Below are 22,457 nucleotides of genomic sequence, written 5' to 3'. Positions count from 1 at the left end.
CCATGCCAGTGCCTTTCTAATAGCATTTTTCTAGAACAGGGCATCCTCGAGGGATTGTAAGTATTTTTTTCCTATTCATCAAATTCCAACAATAAAAACCAGTAATAATCAGTGAACATTTGCAAATCTTTGCTTAGTTCTACTAGAAATATCCTGAGAAACATCCGTGGACATCCCTAAGAAGTCTCTTTGCTTAAGAGCAGAGCATGTTCTATTTAATCAGGTTTTGCACTTATCTTCAGAAGATGGCCACTAATCTGGCTTTCAATTTGGAAATAGAAAAGAAAAATTGATTCCTCTTGGATTTTGCTCTAAAATTTAACCCTCAGGCAGTTAAAGCCTCTTTATCCAAACTGAGTCACTCTTTAAAGAGGCCCCTTTATAAGCACTCCAAAAAGCAATTTCAAAACAAAAGTTAGAAAGCTGTATGACCTATTCTCAAGAAAGATCTGTTTCTGTTCAAAACCCGCCCTGACCTTTTTGTTGAAGAAGAACAAAATAATGTAGTAACAAAAACACAAGTGGCTGCCAAAGGAAGAGAGAAAAAAAAAAGTTCCTGTAAGGGACTGAAACAATAAATCTCCTCTCTGCTGAACTCCCAAAGGGAGTGTGTGCATTTCCTCCGGTTCTTTATCAGAGCCCCCGAAATAAGTAGGAATGGGCAGTGGTTGTTCACATTCAGCACACCTTTTCCATTTGCTAATAAGGTCCTGCCAGACTGGAAGGGAGTTGTCCCTGTCTGACTCTGGAGTGAGGAGCTCCTGCAACACTCCACCGGCACCATGAAACTGCTGCAAGTGACCATCCTTTGTCTGCTGCTTGTTTCCAGTCTTCGTAGTGAAGGCAACGGTACCATTTTCTCTTATTCCTCTGATGGTGTAGATTAGATGTCACTAGCAGGAGCTGTTAGCCTCAGTTGACCATCAGGGAGTTTCCCCTGAAACTTAGATGCAGCAGTTCATTTGCTGAGTGGAGGGTGTGGGTGCCGCCTGAGTGTGTAGAGCAGGCTCCACAGCGAGGATGCTTGCTTTCCCTGAAGGGAAATGTTTGCCTGTGCGGAGGCCTTGAAGTGTAGTTAACAGCATCATAAAGGTACTGGAAATATACAATGACCTTTTTAGAGAATAAAAATCTGGGAATTAAAAGCTGGTTTATAGTGTTCTCTTTTCAGACACAAGTCTAGAAATAACAAGGTTGTCATGTAGGGGTGAAAGGCTGTAGCTGGAAAAATCTCATTGCAGATGCTGGCCTATGCTTTTACCAGCTGTATTTCAGCTTTGATAAATCGAGAGGTTAAGTGCCTAGAGGAGTGAATCGTAGTATTTTGAGGAGTGCAGTAGGTAAAGAGGAGAGTCATTTGATTAAAGTTTATAGATGTTTGCTCCAGAAATATGCACATATTTACACACAACATTTTGCATAACATTTCAGTGTGTTCTGGACATAAAACTTTACCCACTGATTGCAGATTCTGAAACTCAGATGAAGGCTATATATTAAAGGCTATATGTGTACCTGCCTAAGCCCTGACTCTATTAGTGACTAGTTGCAAGAAATGATTACATTTGTCTTTTAACCCTTTTAGAAGTAGTCACAGTAAACAATTAAATGAAATCAATATTTCTTAGACTCTTGCCATGGTCTCAGCAGTGCAAGGAATAAAAAATGAACAAGGCATTGTTCTTGCCCATAGTGGTAAATATACTATTGGGAGAAATAAGCATGTAATTCAATACAAGACAGACTTAATAAATGCGATACAAACTGTCATAAAAGAACTCAGTGGGGAAAGATTGACTCTGACTCTGAGGAGCCTTGGGGGGGAAAATATAAAAACTTCTGTTCTAATTTCATTTTGCTTGTGCTCTTTTCAAAAGTTTGCTTCCTATAAAATTCTAATTTCCAGTGATAATGTAGGAAAACACAATGAGCACACTCTTCTAAAATACATTTATCATTAATTTCTCAAATATATTTGTAAATTTAGGATAAATTCCTGAATACTTCAAAATCACATATGATTGTTCACCATGCATCTTGAAGTTTTCAGGGTTACGTTGCCATGGCTATCAAGGCCATAACATTTACTTGGAAGGATTACTAAGAATCTGATTTCTTAAACAAAGGATATTTATGAGGTGTCACAGAAATCAATGCGCTGGTTTAGAAGTAGTTCTTCAGTATGCACGGGAACGACTAATCAGAATCCTGATGCTCTGAAAACACTGGTCACAAGCAGGTGTCAGGTCGATGTAAACTCTGAAAGTTGGGGTGAGGCTGCTCTCCGTTTCAGGTCCATGAGCATCATGAGGACACTACTTTCCTGGCATTGTTAAACTCTGAATGAATCTGTCCTTCTGAAAGCAAAGAGGAATAAGATCAACAGAAGCAGCCTGCAAAATGTGGCCGTTAAGAAGAAGGAAAGTTGAAGGACCACCCAGAGGTGGCCTAGTAGATTTTTCTACATGGGTATTTTTGGGAAAACACCAGACTCTTTTAGCTCACTGGTAATGAGCTTAACCTCTCGGTTAACAGTATCTTCTTTCTAATGAACTATTAACTCAAGTAAGATATTTGTCATTGGAGCAGAGATAGCAGTTACATAATGACTACCTTCTTCAACCTCTGCCAACAAGCCTATCTGTTAACTTTAGGCAAGTGCTTGTAAGAACCACTCCATTTGTCTTAGAAGGGAAAGCTCTAGTTTGGGGGTGTAATTTGACCATCTAAGTGGTGCCTATGAGCTGGAAGAGATTTTCCCATCCACGTGAATGATTTTGTTGCACCTGGCTCTGCCTGTTTTATGTTTTCCTTTGCAGATATGGTGCAGGAAATGAAGCATTTCCCAAACTGATTTGTTAAGATTTTTCCTTAACTCCCTTTACCAGAAACACAGATTTCAAAGCTTTATATATTCTCAAAACTTAGAATACTTAACATATTTCATCGACAGAGTTGATTTTTGGAGGTGGGGAGGGAGGCATTTCATCTATACTAAATTCATAAGTTGTCAAAATGATCCATGCTTTTCTTTGCATAGTAATTTATTCCTAAATAATGATCTTTTAAAAAAAATTAACTACTTTATTTTTCTTTCTTATTCTTTTGTCAAGTCAGTCTGAGATTTAAATCAATACAATGTAGTCCTTTGTGATCTTTGAGAAAACCAAGGGAATCTTTCTATTTGGAAGTGAATGACTTTCTATTACTTGGTTGGTGGTATAATATTTTACAGTCTCCAATTTGGAAAGCTGTTCCATTGAGATATATATGGAAGTTTCCCGAAAAGGAACTGTCATTTTTTCCTGAGGTTTTCTAAATTATATTCCAAACTGAACAGACCCCTACAGTGGCATTTGAGCCCTTTTGGCTTGTAAGTCTAAATCAATAAGCTTTTGAGTGTTGTGACTGAAAGAAGTTAAATAAAAGAGGGATCCCAAGAAAAAAGGATGCCTTAAAGCAACTTAATCTTCAAGTATCATTTGATTTTTCAACTTTATATTAATTTAGGAAATATTAAAATGTTTTAGGCACTTGCAAGTAAGAACAAATATCACTTTATTGCTATCTGAGGAATAATTTAATTGCTTGGAGAAATTCCTTTGTTAGTAATTGAACATTCAATTTCATGGGGAAATGGATTGTACACACTGAAACATACACTGTGCTAAATGCTGTAGGTTTATGGAAATCAATTGGACTCAGCCTTTGCCTTTAGAAGTGGGGGGGCGGGGAGGAAGGAGCCAAGTAATTATAACTTTGATTAGGTTGTATCTTAGTTTGGGGTAGAGGGACATCAGAAACATCTTCATCTAAAAGTGGAAATTATGATAAGCTATGAAGCTTGAAAATGAGAAGGTTCCAGATAAATGTAAATTCCTGAGTAGGAACATTAAACATCAGTATAGTCCAGTTGGGAAATAAAAGACAGTCACAGGTTGAACATAGATAAATGTCGGGAAATAAGGATGGAAATACAGCCTCAGGATATGTTGAATACCAAGATGAAAAATATTGTCTCATATAATTAATTAGTTTAGAGCTTCTAAATGTGTTGGAGTATGGAAATTATACTACTGGGCTATACCTTGGGAAGATTAATCTGTGAGCAGGATATAGACTGCACAGTTAGGAAAGGTAAAAGTTAAAGAAAATAGTTCAAATGTTATTGCAAGTCTAAGAGTCTGTCAATAAAATGAAAAGAAGGGTCTGAAGAAAAGTTTTAAGAAGTGGAAAGTTTGTGATTTGACATGTTATTGACTGGCAATGAGGGAGAGAGTGACCTGGACATACAGAGGGTTATTTTAATACTAGAAGTAGGGAAATGGCTTCAGAGCAAAGATATGGAAAGATAGAAGGTGGTTTAGAGAGAAAAATGATGCATTTGATTTGGGACATGGTAAGTTTAGAATCCTAATAAGATATTCAAATAGATATATCTGGTGGTAAATTGGAATTGTCTCGTGGGTAGTTGGAATTCCTCGGGAACTGGAGGTGATGTTGAAGGAGGGAGTTTTCTTTACTCTTGAATTCCAAGAATTCTTAACCATGTTCATTGTAAACGTAATAACATAGAAAGCAATTGATTTCTCTTCTGGATGCTCATATTTCTCACTGCCTTATGGTACTTCTTTCTAATTTTGTGATAGTTATTTGTGTTTATAACTTACCTCTTTTACCAGACTATAAGTACTTTGAAAGTAAAGTTCATACTTATTATCTGTTTGTCTAGTAACAGTCCTAAACACATAAGGGTATAATTTGCTAAATAAATGATATAGTTACACTGTTTTTTTATTTTTAGTTTCTTCCTATTATAATCACTTTTCAGATTACTACCTTGACTTTGTGAAAAGGTTATGGACAGGTATGAATCATAGAACTTAACATGAATACAAGTAGATTATTTTCATTCTTGTCTATGAAAGTAGACATCAAATATAAGGAAAGGGGCTTCTTATCAAACCTAAGCCAATTCCCAAACTTCAGCAGGAAGAGAGATGATAGGGGTAGAAAGACAACCTAGTTTCAGGTGATAGTAATTTACACAAAATCTGGAAGAAGAAACTGCTATGTCTATAATCATTGGGAGAAAGAATACCTAAATAGATCGACTCTACTTCCCCTCCTTTGGGGCATCAAGTACTTGAAACATTTTCACATATTTAGAAATATTCAAGGAGAAACCTCATTCGAAACCAACTTCCCCAGAATAAAAAATGGCTGTCTAAAAAAGCAAAGTTCACAAAAAGAGAAGTTGAAAGAAAGTTAACTACTACACATTGTTACAGTAATTCATGTGTTATCTTAGGAAACACATAACTTGCTTTAAAGATCATTTTACTATAACTTCTTTTCAGTTTAATTACTATCAACAGATATTACATAAAATGGGGTATTTTTTACAGGAAGAGGGACCCAACATGGAAACAAATCTATGAGGAAAGTATTCCGTTCCCAATGCACTTGTTTAGCCTTCTTTCTCCACTACTTATTTTTTAATGGTCTGTACCTAAAAGTAGATGTGATCATTCTAGAATTCATAATTTCAAGAGATTCATAACAGTTGTCACCAGCAAATTCTCTGGCAATTTTATCTTGCTGATGGTAATTACTTAGATATTAAGAAAAAACAACAAAAAGTTGAAGGTCTCAAAAAAAGTTTTTAATTTACTGGATAATTGTCCAACCTTTTCTTTCCATTGATGAAGTTACATTTCAAGCTTCAAGTAAATATTTTAACTTGTAAATAATGATCTAATCCAAGTAATTTTTATTCATTCTTTTAGTCATCACTTACCAACTTCCTCTTCCTCTTTGAGAACAAACTGAGATGTGCATTGCTAAAACAGTGAATGTCAGAGCAGGAACTTACTCTAAGGGACATTTGGTTCCTGTGTAGTGTCTTTTTTCCTGTTACTGAATCCCTATGAATCATAGGTGTGTCTATCAGCTTAGGATCATATTGCCCCTCGAAGTGTTAGAGAAAGCTCTATCAGTTAGCAAACAAGATCCTTCTGTACTGTTACTCTCAATGTTAGCATCAACATGGGAAATATTAGCAGTGTTAATTACATCTAGAAGGGCCACTATATTGTAGCCAAACTTCAGGCAGTCATAGGAAAAATAGTTTTCTAAATTTGAATAGAAATTCTAGGTCTTGTAGAATAATATATTCATAGAGTAGTCATAACTAGTCTCTAGAAGCAACCACAATATTAACTGACACCTGTTTTGTCTTTCCCTCTATCCGCTCTGGCCATGTTTAGTCCAGCCATTGCTATGACAGCACAGGATTTATTATATTTTTTTAATGGAAACATTTTAGTTTGGATAATAATGTATGCCTAGGTATAGATTAGTTACAGTTTCTGTAATACTAATTAATACTCACTATTTTTCTTCCTCTTCAGCTTAAAAAAAAACTAAAATCAAAAAGATTTGATCAGTCTTTTGTTGCACGGGTTAAATGATATTCTAAGCAGGTCCTATTCTAAGGCAATCATTTGTCTGTTAGAGTCAGTAATAAACTATATTTTAAGGATAGTAGTCAAAAATGTCCATGTCACTGATTTCATTCTTGGTATACTGCTCATCCAAAATGCGAACTGCTTTTTAATTCATTTAATCGGTCATAGTATAGCCTAAATCTAACTTAGCTGTGTCAAAAACCAGAAGCTGGAGATCATCATTAGATTTGGTACAAGTTAACCCAAATAAGAATCATCTTAACATCTACTGACATCTACTATTTATTGTGCCTGACACTTTAAACACATTACTTCCATCACAACATTTCAAATTCAGCTTTATTATTCCTATTTACTAATTAAGAAACAGAGGTTTGGAGATAATAGGAAGTTATACTAGGGTAATACAATTAAACCAAAGGACATTGTTCTTCAAAATCTTCTCCTATAGTCTGCCACCTTCCAATGTAGCGAAACTGCAGTAGCTGGATTTTTCTGATAGAAAATAACAGGCATAGAAGTTTGCCACTTGAGTAATTCAGAAGCCATTGCTACCTCTCAGAGCATCTTCGACATACCTAACCCAACAGCTAAGACAATAGAGCTATGAATGAATTTTTAGTGATAACAATCCTCTTAATATTCTGAATTCATTGAATTCTTAGGGAATGAACTGAAAGGAGTTGAAGACATTTGCATATCTACTCATTGTTACTATGTTTGAAAAAAATGTACTTAAGGCTCCAATATTCACTGAAGCCAAGTGCAGCCTCTCACAACACCACCAGCTGGTACACTGATACAGATGGGTTCCTAGAATGCTCACCTAGTGGGGAAGCTTGTACTACAAGGGGCTCCCCAACAGAAGATAATTAGTTCTTTTGGGGGGGTCCCCCTAGTAATTAATCTCTTTTTCCCCCCAGAACATATCTTTTGACACTTAGATTATACTTACTAACTAGCTCTTGCTTTAATTTGGAGAACTGTATTTCTTCAAAAGTCAGCAGAGTTGAAAATGCCCAAGGTAGTATGGATTTGTTTTCAGTAACTTGAGGGTAATATTTATTTTTATCCTTGGCCTATCTAGTGGAGAAGTTGTGAGTGTCATTTTGGGATACTCTGTTGCTTGACTGGTCTTATCTGACTTGCTTTATGAAATCAACTTGCCATCTTATTATGGTATAAATAACAGAAAATGGCTGTCCATGATTTACATTAACTGTTCAAGTCACACAAGAATGGCATGATTATCTGAATGCAAGTGTTGAATCATTCCCAAGTCTTGCTCAGACAAATACAAAAAAATCAGTGTCCTATAATTATATACATCATTTATCATATTTATCATGGAATCCTGAACAATTTAAATCAAAGTAATTCTCACCCCCACTAGAATAAAATGTTATGGAAATTCAGTTATAAAGACATGCTGACTATAGATTTCACTTCTGTATTCCCATAGTCTTGGTTTGGTGTTTTGAGAAATTAACTGTATTCTCATCATGTCCAGAAGCAAAGACATCATATAATTCAGTTATTCCCAGGTATTTAAACTTTCATTGATCAATAAATAATCAAAATGTCCTTTGGACAAGTGACATTGTATTAACAGCTTTTTACTTTTTCAAATAAAGACACAAAACCCCCACAATATGTGTACTATTTACCAATATTTTACATAAAGTAAAGGCTACTTTAGCACACTCTCCCTCTCACAATATCACAAAGTTCTTATGTTTTATGCTCACTGAGCGCTGACCAGTGTCATAGGTCAGCTCTGTGCCATGGTGGAGAGGGTGCTGTCCTCAGAGCCAGGAGCCCTTGGTTTTAGATACCAAGTTTGCTGTGTGTCTGGGCCAAGCAATGTTTTTTAGCTGCTTAAGGTTTTAATTGCCTCATCTACAAAATGAGTGTGGTTTATCTAAATTATACTAAGATTTTCTTCCAGATCTACAATTGTATGATCTTATTATAACCAACAATTTATATATATTTCACCTCAAGTGATCTTGCTTCACTTTCATCCCATTATTCCTAGATATATTTACAGGAGCAAAGTTTTCATTGTATTTCCTAATGTTTACCTCCTTGGGGAATTTTCAGATAGGACTGTTGGAAAGTATCTGCTTTGCATGTGAAAGGCCTATTATCTGCCTTGAGAGATATTTCTCACAGTACACACCAACAAATGATGTTTTTATTTATTTTTTAAAATATTTTTTATTTTAGTTGTTGAAAAAAAATTTTTCCACGTGGTATTATGGTGTTATTTGTATATAAGAGATTTGGTGGTGGGAAGAAAAGAAAAAAGATGGGGTGAGAGGGAAGAGAGAGAGAGAAATTCACTGACATCCAGAAGATGGAAAGAAAGAATGAGGTTAAAAAAATTGAGATAATGATAGAGTCTGCAAGAATGAGAGAGCCTCTCTGATAGGGCTGCATGGGAAAGATGAAGAATGAGAAGGGGGAAGAACAACAGAGAGATGAAGGGAGTACTAAATGCTCTGTTACAGAGAAGTATTCCCCAAAGTCTCTCTGGCCACTTTTACAGGCCCAGCGTCCAGTGGACTTCTTTCTTCCTATTAAATCTCTTGCCAGCCCTTAGTTCTCCATTCATTTAACTTGCAGAATATTCTACATTTTCAAAGCACTTTCATCAATCAATTATTTCATTGAACCCTTGTCATTGCCCAGGGATTAAGAAAACTGGTGTTGTTTGTGCTCCTTATCAGAGGAGGAAAGCCCAAGAACACACACTTTGTGACACAAACCAGTGGCTCTTAACAGTTATTATGCATACGAATCACCTAAGTATCTATTAAAAATATATTTTCCTAGGGTTCAGGCCCAGGGATCCCCAGAACCCCTTTTAGTAAAACAAAACCAAAAACAAACAAACAAAAAGAAACTGTTTCTAGCAATTACTGCTGATAATTTTTACACATTGGTACATCAACACATTCTCTGAGAGATCTTGGACTGGACTCAAGTTTCCTGACTAGTCATCTGAGTCCTTTTGACTGGCCCATACCCACAAGATAAACAGAGATGTTTACCTTTCAAGGAAAGTTCTGGGATCTAGTGTTCTCAGGGAAAATTTTCATATTAATTCAGTGTAATCTCTCTCTCTCTTTTATTATTATTATTTTTTTTGCTTGTACTGGTTTAGGCTAATAGGAAACAAGATTTGGCCAAGACAAATATTATTTGAAGGAATGAAATCTCCCTAGGCACACAGGCTTAAGTTCAGCTTTTCTGACCATCTCTTCTTGAGGAGATACCCTTCACTCCCTACTTATAAGATCTTATTGTTTGCTTTCAATTCTGCTACTTACCTCCCACCTGTTTTCGTTAACACAAAAAGACCCTGGGCCTCTTCTCTACACACTTGTCAAAGAAATTAGCCACCTTGAGTAAGAGAGTATTTGATTAGGGAAACAGCCACAGTGATTTTCATCAAAGTTTCAAGTGGGGTCAGGATGTGCTTGATACTCCAAACACAATTTATTCTGTTTCCCAGGGAATTTTGACAGTAGGGAGGATTAAAAGACTAGTATTAATAAATAATTTGTGAGCATGAAAGGAAATGAAAAATCTGTGATGTTCTAAATTTGAGCAAGATGTGCAGGAAAACTAGTATTGAAAATGGCAAACAAATTTGTCAATGGGTTCCTTACTCTGCTATTACTTAGTAAGCTGAGATAAGTTATAAGATGTCAACAGCCTTTCTCACGAAGTTCACAAACTAGCAATCTCTGGCATGTAACCTGAAGGTGTGTGTTGTTTGGCAACACTGCTTTAAGAGTACAAGGGAATAGTACTTAAAAATAAGAACATTTCACAAAATAGCAGTAACAGAAAAAAACAGAGAAAATCCTATTTTTAGCTCTTCGGGCAACTCCGGGACTCACATTTCCTCATGGCAGCATTCAGTTAAAGCTGGATAATGTGTCCCTTTAAATAGAGAAACACTCTCTCTCCCACAAACTTGTGCGCACTTACACGTTACCTGATTCTCTTGTTTACCTCGCTGCTTAGGCCCTGTGAACATTGAGTTAATCCTTTTGCCTATTTTTATCATAATTGAAAATTCTGTCCTGTAGTTCATGCCAGTGCCAAAAAAAATTCTACAAAGTGACCTTTTTAATATGTTCTCTATTTTTCTGCTTCTCTGTTCTCTCTCCAGCCTCTTTGTGACCACTCCATGTTGGGAGCAGGGTGAGGGAGCAGTGAAAACATTGAATGAAATGTGTTACTTGACCTGGCACTATAAGCTGTGCCCAGAGCTTGGCACATGGTTAAAGCCAGCTGCTGAATGGTGCATTTTAATGGGTTCCTCAAAGGTGTGCCTTTGGGCCTCTCCTGTAGCTACTTGGTTCATAAAATGGGTCCTTATTCTGTGAATTCACTGGTTACTCCTTCCAAAGCACTGGCAGTCCTATACTAACGAGACCTTCAAGATGCTGAAGTATCCAACTCTACATAGCTCTAAGGACAAAACTTGTTTTGTCTTTCCATTTGGTCCACAGGAAACAATCATTTACCTCTCTCTCTAAATCCCTGCCAGGGCAGGCCTATTCTCAACATAGTAATGATTCTTCTGTTCCCATACCAAAGCAGCTAGACAGCAAACTTTCATTTTCTTGATTTCCCAGGTGTGAGTCAGATCTGAGGACACTATGCCTTTCAGCTGTAGTGGGGCCCACATGTTAAGGTAGATTTGAACTGCAGAGTGCTATCAAGTCTTGCTCCTTGGTGTTGGGAAACTGGAAATGGGACTCAAAAATGTAAAAGAGTATTCTGCAAAGACAAGCTCCTCTCAGATAATATCTACACGTCTCATTCCACATTTTGATTTTTCTGATGTTATAAGTGAACAAAAAAACTCAAGGGTCCACAGAACAGGCTTCAGATATCTTATTTGAAAATCTACGTATGATTATTTTCCCACCCCTTTGTAATTTCACATCTTTGTACCTGATTAAAAGTTTAATGTTCACATTCCATGCCAAAGCTTGCATCGATTTTTCCTTTGAAAAAAGTAAAGACCCAAATTTCTATTTTTTTAGTTTATTGTAATTATGCTATAAATTAATAATGTAATTAGAACAATTAAAATCTCAGTATGTTTAAAAATTAAGACATTCACTTATAAATAACCAATGAATATAGGAAAAATCATGATGAAAAATTATGTTCAATTGAAAGAAAAAATATTTTATAACAAAATGTGCATGATGCAACTAAACCAGTGATTAGAGAGAGGGAACTTTTAGTCTTAAAATCACATATTAGTTTAAAAAATTTTTTGAAGACTAAAATAAATCTAAATAAAATATATGGAAGAAAAAATAAAAGTAAGTACAAATATGAATGAACTAGAAAAGAAATATATAATGTAACAATTTCTGTATTAATAATGAGACAGCTAAACCTCTGCCAAAACTAGTCAAGAAAAATAAGAAAAGAAACAAATAAATACATATTAAAAGGAGACATTACTACAGATGCTGCTAAACATTTGTTCACTAGGTGGATAACATGAAAAGTTTCATGCAAATAATTTTGGAATTTATATGAAATGAATAAATTTATAGAAAAATATAACCAATCAAAACTAACTCAAGTAGAAATATAAACTTTTATAGGCCTCTAACCATTTTAAAAATTGGCCCTGGCTGGTGTAGGTCAGTAGCTTGAGTGCAGGCCTGAAAACCAAAGGGTCACCAGTTCAATTCCCAATCAGGGCACATGCCTGAGTTGTGGGCCAGGTCCCCAGCTTGGAGTGTGAGAGAAGCAACCACACATTGATGTTTCCCTCCTTCTCTTTCTGCTTCCCTTCCCCTCTCTAAATATAAATAAATAAAATCTTTTAAAAAATTGAATCAGCAAGTAATAGTCTTCCCACCCATACACAAAAATTCCCAGTCCAGGTGGTGTCACTAGAAAATTATACTAATCATTTAAATAATAAGTAAACTAGTTTTATATAAAATTTTCCAGAGAATAGAAGTAGAGGTTTTACTTCCTAACTTGTTTCATGAGGCTAGCATATGGGTGAAATCAAAACCTGCCAGAAATATTATAAGAAAGGAATACTATAGGCCAAACTCCTTATAAAAAAAGTAAAAATACAGTAAATCATAAAAAAAGGTACTTAAGTGTATCAAAGTTGGGACTGCATTAGCAATGTGCAGTAGGTTTAACACTAGGACATCAATCAGTATAATTCACTACATTGATAGAATACAGAGAAAAATATATAATCATTTGAACAGATGCTGAAAAAACTATTAATAATTCAATATGTATTCCTCATAACAAATTAGGAAATAAAACTACAGGGGATTTTCTTAATCTGATAAAGTAGCTTCAAAAACTATAGTCATCATCATAAAAATTGTGCATAATAGAGGAATGTTAGATTTCCCTTTGATAATGAAAATAACACAATCTTGACCAGAAATATTACTTTTTTCAAACATTGTACTAACTATGCTAGCTAATGCTGTAAAACAAGAAAATAGTGGATTGAGCACCAGCCTGCAAACCAAACAGTTGCAGGTTCGATTTCCAGTCAGGGCACATGCCTGGGTTGTGGGCCAGGTCCCTAGTTGGGGGCCTGCAAGAGGCAACCACACATTGATGTTTTTTTCCCTCTCTGCCTCCCTCCCTTTCCCTCTCTCTAAAAAATAAATAAAATCTTAAAAAAAAAAAAACAAGAAAATAAACATCTCAATTAAAAAGGAAAAAATGAAACTTTTTTGTAGATGATATATAATTGTATAAGTAGAAAATCCACAAGAATTTACTGATAGATTATCAGAATTAGAGAATTCATCTACCTGGCCGCTATGGCTCAGTTGGTTGGAGTGTTGTTCCATAAACTGAAAGCTTGCAGATTCAATTCCTGGTCAGGGTACGTGCCTACATTGCGGATTGGGTCTCCAGTTGGGATGTGTATAAGAGGTAACCAATCAATGTTTCCCTCTCACATTGATGCTTCTCTTCCTCTCTTCCTCCTTTGCCTTCCCTCTAAAATCAATAAGCATGTCATCAGGTGAGGATTAAAAAAAAAGAATGCATCAAGTTTTCTGGATATAGAATTTACATATTAATTGTATTTCTAGCCACACAACAAAAATTTTTAAAAGAAAACTTAACAATATGCCATTACAGAAAATCAAAATATATCAAGTACCTATAAATAATTCTAATAAAAGATATTCAAGATTTCTATGAGAAGAATAATAAAAGATTATTGAGTGGAATTAAAGAACACCTCAAACATCACTAATATATAATAATGTTCCTTAATTTGACAACCCAGTATTTTAATTTTGTTCATTGTCTCCTAAAAGACCTATAGATTCAATGTAATTACAAATAAAATCCTGATAGATTTTATTGTGGAATATAAGAAGGTGATTATAAATTTTTATGTGGAAATACATTACAGACAAGAAAATCTTAGTAATTCTTGAAGAAATACAAGAAAGGAGAACTTGCTCTGCCAGATATCAAATCCCATATCAAAGATGTAGTATCAAAAATTTTCAAATTATTGCAAGTTAGATATATTAAACAATAATGGCTTCTCTGCCATGTAGATCAGTAGATAGAATAGAGAGCTCTGAAATGAACCTACACGTATATGGATCTCTGATATAAAATAAAGATAGTGCAACAGAGCATTGGGAAAGCATTGGCCTTTCACTAAATGCTGGTGACACAATCAGGAAGACATTAGGGAAAAATTATATGGGGTTTCTGTATAACAATTCAAGTAGCCAATTCCAGATGAATTATTTACTAGGATATAAACTTGAAAATTTTAAGAAGAATATATAGGAGAATATTCTTACTACTTTATTCTATGAAAATATACAAAAAACACTAACCTAAAGGAAAACACACATACTTTATTGTTTTAGAATTCATTAGTCTATTTATCAAAAAAACCCATAGCAAAAGTGAAAAGACAGCCACAAAATGTCAGAAAATATCTGATATGATTACAACCAACCAAAAAAACTTCATCTAGAAATATATATTAAAAAGCTATAAATCAGTAAGAAAAATAAAAATAATTCAATCCAAAAAAGGGGTAGACTTATATAGGTACTTAACTTTTTCATAAGAATAGAAATGAAGTAAGCTTATAGCAATTTTTCATAATATGCAAAAACTAGGGGAGCACAAATGACTAGAATTGCAAGTTAATAAGCAACTTATGGTTTATTTATTCAATGAACTGTATACAATGACAGTGAACAGGCTGCAGCTGTAATCAACAAAATAAAATATCATAAAATATAGTATTAAACAAAATACAAAAAATATAATATATTTCCATTTACATTAAGTTAAAAACAGTCAAATCCAAGTTTTATTATATTGAGATGTGCATATAGAAAGTAAATCTATAAAACAGTGATTTTCAACCCTTTCTGTGTAATGGAACATGTAAATAATAAAATTCTGTGGCATACCAAAAAATATATATATTTGTTACTGATCTGACAAAAAGGTATAATATGATTTATTCACACCATATGGCTATTATTGTGTTGGCTGTTGTCATTTTTTTATTTGACAATCTAAGGGAAAAGAGGTCAGTGCCCCTGATTAAAATAGACAGGTATTATATGTTTTAAAAATTCTTGCAGCACACTAGTTGAAAATCCATGCTATAAAGAATGGCTAGAAGTGATGGCCATAAATTAGATTAGCTATGGGTAACCTCTCGAGCAGCAGGAAAGGTGTGTAACTCACAGAAGATTTCCAAGGAGCTTCTGAACAGCTGATAATATTCTATTTCTTAAACCAGGTCATGATTGCACCAAACTCCTAAATTCATTTTGTCCTTTACTGGCTTATAATTTAGTTCGTAATGTCAAAGTCAAAAGCCTTAGTCAATCCTAACTAGATTATTGTAGGGCCCTGACTTCTGATTGTAGAGTAGTCCCCTCCTGCCTGTGGGTAACAAATACTTCAAAGACACACACTGGATGCCTAAAACCACAGACAGTACCAAACTCTCACTTTTTCACTTAAATGAAGCCCTTTTATGGCTTTTCCTTGGCATATCCGAATTGCCAGTATCACTATTCTCATGCTTTAAGACCATTATAAGTAGAGTAAGGGTAATTTGAACCCAAGCACTTCGATGCTATGGCAGTCAATCTGATAACAGAGAATGCTACCTGGGACCAATGGGCAGGGAGTGCATACAGCATGGAGACACTACACAATGGGATGATTCACAGTGCAGAGGAGAGGGCTAATACCATGAGATTGTATTATGTTACTCAGAAGGATGGGCAATTTACAACTCATTAATTGTTTATTTCTGGAATTTTTCATTTATTATTTTGGAATGTGGTTGACCATGGGTAACAGAAAATGTGGGAAATGAAACCATGGATCGGGGGACAATATATATTTTCTTCTCCACATAGGTATTTGAGACAGTAAATGATTATCAATCACCTACTCAGCCCTTTCTTTCTACCAATATTATCAGGCACTTAAGCAATACTGATCTTTGGGCTCCAGTGACCTTGCCTTTTAAAGGGTAAGAACCAATACATGTTTGAAAAATTCATTTTTCAATGGAAAAGGTGAGGATTAAAAAAATGGAGTCAAGGCTGACTTTCTGCCATATGGACAAGCTGTAACTTGGTGCATTACATGGTACTTTAAGACTGATGCGGTGAAAGCAATTTACAGATTCAATGCAATACCTATTAAAGCACCAATGGCATATTTCACAGACATAAAACAAACACTTCCAAAATTTATGTGGAATCATAACTGATTCCAAATAGCTGCTGCAATTTTGAGAAAGAAGAGCAAAGTAGAAGGGATCAAATACCTGATACCAAACTATATTACAAGGCCACTGAAATCAGAACAGCCTGGTACTGGCATAAAAACAGGCACATGGACCAATGGAACAGAACAGAGAGCCCAGAAATAAACCCAACTCTCTACGGTCAATTAATATTTGACAAAGGAGGCAGCAACATAAAATGGAGTAAAAATAGCCTCTTCTACAAATGGTGTTGGGAGAACTGGAAAACTACATGCAAAAAATGAATCTCCAGCACCAACTTACACCATACACAAAAATAAATTCAAGTTGGATAAAAGATTTAAATATAAGTCATGATACCATTAACGTCCTAGAGGAGAACATAGGCAGGAAAATCTCAGATATTTCACACAGCAATATTTTCACTGATATGTCCCCTAGAGCAAGAAACATAAAGGAAAGAATAAACAAATGGAATCTCATCAAAATAAAAAGCTTCTGCATGGCTAAAGAAAACAGTATTAAAATGAAAAGAGAACCAACCATATTGGAAAACATGTTTGCCAATGATACCTCAGATAAGGGTTTAATCTCCAAAATATATAAAGAACTCACATGACTCCACTCTAAGAAGATAAGCAACCCAATTAAAAAATAGGCAAAGGACTTGAACAGACAGTTCTCCAAAAAGGACATACAAAGGATCCAGAGACACATGAAAAGATGCTCAGTATCACTAGCTATCAGAGAGATGCAAATTAAAACTACAATGAGATACCACTTCATACCAGTCAGAATGGCCATCATAAACAAAGCGACAAACAACAAGTGTTGGAGAGGTTGTGGAGAAAAAGGGACCCTAGTACACTGTTGGTAGGATTGCAGACTGGTACAACCACTATGGAAAACAGTATGGAATTTTCTAAGAAAACTAAAAATGGATCTGCCTTTTGACCCAGCAATTGCCCTGCTAGGATTATATCCTAAGAACCCTGAAACACCAGTCCAAAAGAACCTATGCACCCCAATGTTCATAGCAGCACAATTTACAATAGCCAAGTGCTGGAAGCAACCTAGGTGCTCATCAATAAATGAATGGATCAAAAAAGTATGGTACATTTACACAATGGAATTCTATGCAACAGAAAGAAAGAAGAAACTCTTACCTTTTGTGACAGCATGGATGGAACTGGAAAGCATTATGTTAAGTGAAATAAGCCAGGAGAAATAAGCCAGGTGAAAGATAAATACCATATGATCTCACCTTTAACAGGAATCTAATCAACAAAACAAACAAACAAGCAAAATATAACCAAAGACACTGAAATTGAGAACAGACTGACAGTGACCAGAGGGGAGAAGGCAGGGGATTTCAGGGGAAGGGGGGAAGGGTTTACAGGAACTAGTATAAAGGACACATAGACAATAACAAGAGGGGCAAAATGGGAGGGCGTCGGGGAGGGCTGGTGGGGTGAGCTGTGATGGGGGTAAAGGGAAGAAAACTGTACTTGAACAACACTTAAAAAAAATTGATTGGGTGGCCTTAAAAGGCTTTCACCTGAAGCAGTATTCCTAGGGTATGTAATGAGTACAACTGGTGGTACTTGAGATAAGTGTAGGCATATATGGCCACAGATTAAAGTAACATTGACTGAAATCTCTCTCATACTTCTGGATATATCAGTGTGCATTTGTTCTTATGTCTTTTCTATGCCTTACACCCACTGATTTCACTTGTCAACACAGGGAGAGCAGGACTCAAGCATGGAACCATCGTTGTTAGTGATCTCTATAGAGAAAATGACTTTTTTCATATTTTCATTTTTATGGTTATTTCAGTTAAAAACTAAATTTAACCTTTAAAGTGTTTTAATTTTAAGAAAATAAGGAACTAATAGTAGATAAAGAGTATGAAATACTCAAAAGTGGTAGAGGAGTGAATTAAATTTGGGACACACTTTGTTGGAGATTAAACCTTAGGAGACCACTACAGCTAAATTTGGCATTCCCTCTTGTCAACTCTTTTGTTCTCACTACTAGGCTGGACAATGGGCAAGAGTTTTGAGGACACTTTAATAGTTGATAAGTGACTCTTCTAAATTTAACAACTACATTATATTTCAACCTTTATAACTCAGAAGATTATGAAGTGTAATGCTTTCAAATATTACAGAAGACTCACAAGATGAGAAAAGTGTCAACAACATATTCTTCCTATAATTTCTTCCCAGATTTTAAAGTGAATCTATATCAGAAAAAAAATCACAAATCCAAATTGTTACAGAAATCAACACTGCTGAGGTCACAAAAGAGCACAGATATGTTTATAAATAAAGCGTAAAGAATAATGATTTACAAATAAATTTAAACCCAGGGATTTAATTTCAGTATAAAATGTCAACAGTAGATCATATGTTCAATATAAATTCAACCCAAGATTTACTTTTTAACCATTGGTAATACACTTTGCCTCCTGGAACAACCAAAAGAAGGACAACAACAAATTTAAGAACAAAAAAATAACCAGAACTGCCAGAAAATCAAACTGTATGGAAGTCTGACAACCAAGGAGTTAAAGAAACATTCATCCAGACTGGTAGGAGGGGCGGAGATGGGCAACTTTGCAGAGAGGACTCGTGGCAAGGCTGCAGCTGGTGGAGCAGGTGGCCCCACATTTGCATGCAGATAAACCAGGAGGATCGACTGGGGAACGAGACAGACTGTGCAACCCAGGATTCCAGCATGGGGAAATAAAGCCTCAAACCCTCTGAATGAAAAATATCTGTGGGGATTGAGGCAGTGGGAAAAACTCCCAACCTCATAGGAGAGTTTGTTGGAGAGACCCACATGATCTGAGAATACACACAAACCCGCCCACCCTGGAATCAGCACCAGAAAGGCCCAATTTGCTTGTGGGTAGTGGGGAAAGTGACTGAAAGTCAGACAAGAGCCCAGCAAGCAGTACTGTTCCCTCTCAGACCCCTCCTCCATATACAGTGTCACAACATCCACTGGGTTACCCAACCTTGGTGAATACCTAAGGCTCCACCCCTTACTATGTAACAGGCACACCCAGACAAAAAGTATAGCCCAAATGAAAGAACAGATCAAAGCTCCAGAAAAAACACAGCTAAGCAATGAAGAGATGGCCAACCTACCAGATGCACAGTTCAAAACACTGGTAATCAGGATGCTCACAGAAAGGATTATGTTTATAAAATAGAGAAAAAAGTGAAGGCTATGCAAAATGAAATAAAGGAAAATATACAGGGAACCAGCAGTGACAGGAAGTAAACAGGCACTCAAATCAATGGTTTGGAGAAGGAAAAAATAAACAGAAAGAGGAATTAAAAAAAAATGAGGAGAGGCTAAGGAACCTCCAGGACCACTTTAAATGTTCCAACATCTGAATCAGGGGTGCCAGAAGGAGAAGAGGAAGAACAAAAAATTGAAAACTTATTTAAACAAATAATGAAGGACAACTTTCTCAATTTGGCAAAGGAAATAGACTTTCGGGAAGTCCAGGAAGCTCAGAGACTCCCACAGAAGTTGCATCCAAGGAAGCGTACACTAAGGCACATCAGAATTACATTACCCAAGATTAAAGATAAGGAGAGAATCTTAAAAGCAGCAAGAGAAAAGGAGACAGTTACATACAAAGGAGTTCCCATAAGACTGTCAGATGATTTCTCAAAAAAAAAAAATCCTATAGGCAAGAAGAGGCTGGAAAGAAGTATTCCAAGTCATGAAAGACAAGGACCTATATCCAAGATTACTCTATCCAGCAAACCTATCATTTAGAATGGGAGGGCAGATAAAGTGATTCCCAGATAAGGTGAAATTAAAGGAATCCATCATCACCAAACCCTTATTATATGAAATGTTAAAGGGACTTATCTAAGAAAAAAAGATAAAAAATATGAACAGTGAAATGGCAACAAACTCACAACTATCAACAACGAAACCTAAAACAAAAACAAACTAAGCAAACAACCAGAACAGGAACAGGTTCAAAGAAATGGAGATCACATGGAGGGTTATCAGCAGGGAGGGCTGGGAGAATGGGGGAAAAGGTACAGGGAACAAGAAGTATAAATGGTCAGTAAATAATAGAAGGGGGAGGTTAAGGATAGCATAGGAAAAGGAGAAGACAAAGAACTTAAATGTATGACCCATGGACATGAACTAAGGTGAGGGAATGCTGGTGGGAGGAGGGCACAGGGCAGAGGGGAATAAACAGGAGAAAAATATGGGACAACTGCAATAGCATAAGCAATAAAATATATTTTAAAAAATAAAATACAGTGTAGTTATAACATTTTGAGGATTCTGGCTATTTGTGAAAAAATTTACTTATGTTTACAATTTAATAAAGGTCTCTTGTAAAGTACAGCACTCATAGTAGAAGGTACACAGAAATGTTAATGCTAACCTGATATTCATTTCTAATTGCTTGAAATTTATCATTTCTGGTATATCTTACATAATGATTCTAAACAAATACAAAGGTTTAATTATACAAGGTACCATATGTTTAGGCATTCTGAACAAAATAAACTAATTACATATTGATAATAATGAGAGATTATACATAATTGGTTTTCTTACTACCTCTGTTACTCTGTCAGGAAAGTAAATTTAATTGTTCAGACAGGAATTTGTCTTCAAAACCAGAAAAAAATTAGTTTACAAATGTCAACTGTGATTTAATGGCAACCTTCAGAGTTACAAAATACTTTATTGCCTAATACCAGTGATATCTCAGATTTCAGTAATTATTGCTGCTGCATTGAAGTGTTTATTCCATAGCTTGAGGATCTACATTTTTTATCTATCTTGCTGTATTTATGAAGCAAACAATTTATAGTTTGAAATAATTTACTATAGAACAAATTTATTATCATCCTCTGCTCAGCAAGAGCATAAATATGACTCAGCAATTCTGAATCCAGTAAATGGTATTTAATAAACTAAGAAACTAATTTTATATAACTCGGAAGTCACCGGGATATCTCCATCCTTTAATATAAAAATATGTTCCAATCGAACACATACTCTCTGCTCTGAGGAAAGACCAGTGCTCCACATTTCTGCAAACAAATCCTTTGTGGCAGAGGGAAGATTAAGTTCTCAGGCTCACCTTTCTTGCAGCTACTTGCGTCCTTCAAATCTTGTACTCCATTTGGTATCTTGCAACATTTAACTTTGCATTAGCAGCAATGAAAATGTAGTTCCCCTTTCCTTCATACATGCCCAGAAAGGTCCTCTTAACTAAAGTTTGTGTTGGTATTTGCACGCTGCATGTGTAGAAACCGAGTTTATAGAAGAAAGGAAGGTTTGACGAAAGGAAGGTTTGACGTCAGAGTTAAGGATGAGTTTTAAATATCTCTGCCATTAAAATTCCTTCTTACCTGGCCTTTTCTCTTTTCTGTTACTCCATATATTCTGCCTTTTCAACCTCAGGGGTAAAAAACTAACAAATTGTTTCCATTTTTGTTTTGTTTTATTTTGTTTTTTGTTTTTGTCGAGAAGAGCTATTCAGATCTTTCTAGCTCTTTCTCTTACATTGCTTACAGCCTGGACATCCTTTTGCATTCCAAAAATCACCTTTAGAAAGACCACATCTGACCATTTGTTCTCTAATGAGAACAAATTTTCCATCCAAGTCTTCATTTTCCATGCCTAGTCTTGGCATCTGGGAATGGATTTTTGGAGGGTTCATTTTTCTAGTTAAAAGTGGATGATGCCATGCAAGAAGGTACTACTTTAAAATAATGAGACAAATAAATTTCCTGATTTCTCCCGCATCAAGAGAGCAGATACTTCGCAAACAGGCTTTGAAAGCGTTTTCTGGAAACGTCTGTTGCCTACTATTAAATACAAAAATCTGTTGCAATGTTCAGTGTAATTTATTTCTTTTTCCAAGGGCTGCATCTGTCCCTCGACATACAGAGTTATTTTTAAATGTGTTAGATTTAATTAACCCACCACAAGTGACTACTTTGATGGCATCCTAATGAAAAGTTCAGAATATTTTTAATTTAGAAAACATGCCATGTAAAAACTAGTCTCTAAAATCAGAAAGTAGATACCATAACTCCCTTGTCCTTGTGTAAATTCATGATAGGCTCCCAAGGGGCATGTGGGTGAGCACAATTTTTTTATCACCA

At 35.5% G+C, this 22,457-nt stretch overlaps 1 protein-coding gene across 1 annotated transcript in view; it reads left to right on the top strand.

Moving 5' to 3' along the window:
• The first annotated feature begins 657 nt into the window (after window positions 1-657).
• The window catches only part of EMCN (endomucin), a 91,879-nt gene continuing 70,079 nt past the window's right edge, over window positions 658-22,457 (top strand). Inside the window, exon 1 of the mRNA XM_045820195.1 lies at window positions 658-849. Within this exon, the coding sequence (XP_045676151.1) occupies window positions 783-849 (67 nt within the window). The 5' untranslated portion in view covers window positions 658-782. The remainder of the gene's footprint in view (window positions 850-22,457) is intronic.

The sequence above is a fragment of the Phyllostomus hastatus genome, unplaced genomic scaffold (genome assembly GCF_019186645.2).
Source record: "Phyllostomus hastatus isolate PE091 unplaced genomic scaffold, TTU_PhHast_1.1 phas_scaffold_39, whole genome shotgun sequence".
In the NCBI taxonomy this organism is placed as follows: domain Eukaryota; kingdom Metazoa; phylum Chordata; class Mammalia; order Chiroptera; family Phyllostomidae; genus Phyllostomus; species Phyllostomus hastatus.
Note: the sequence above shows the minus strand (reverse complement) of the source record. Positions and strands in the feature narration are given on the sequence as shown.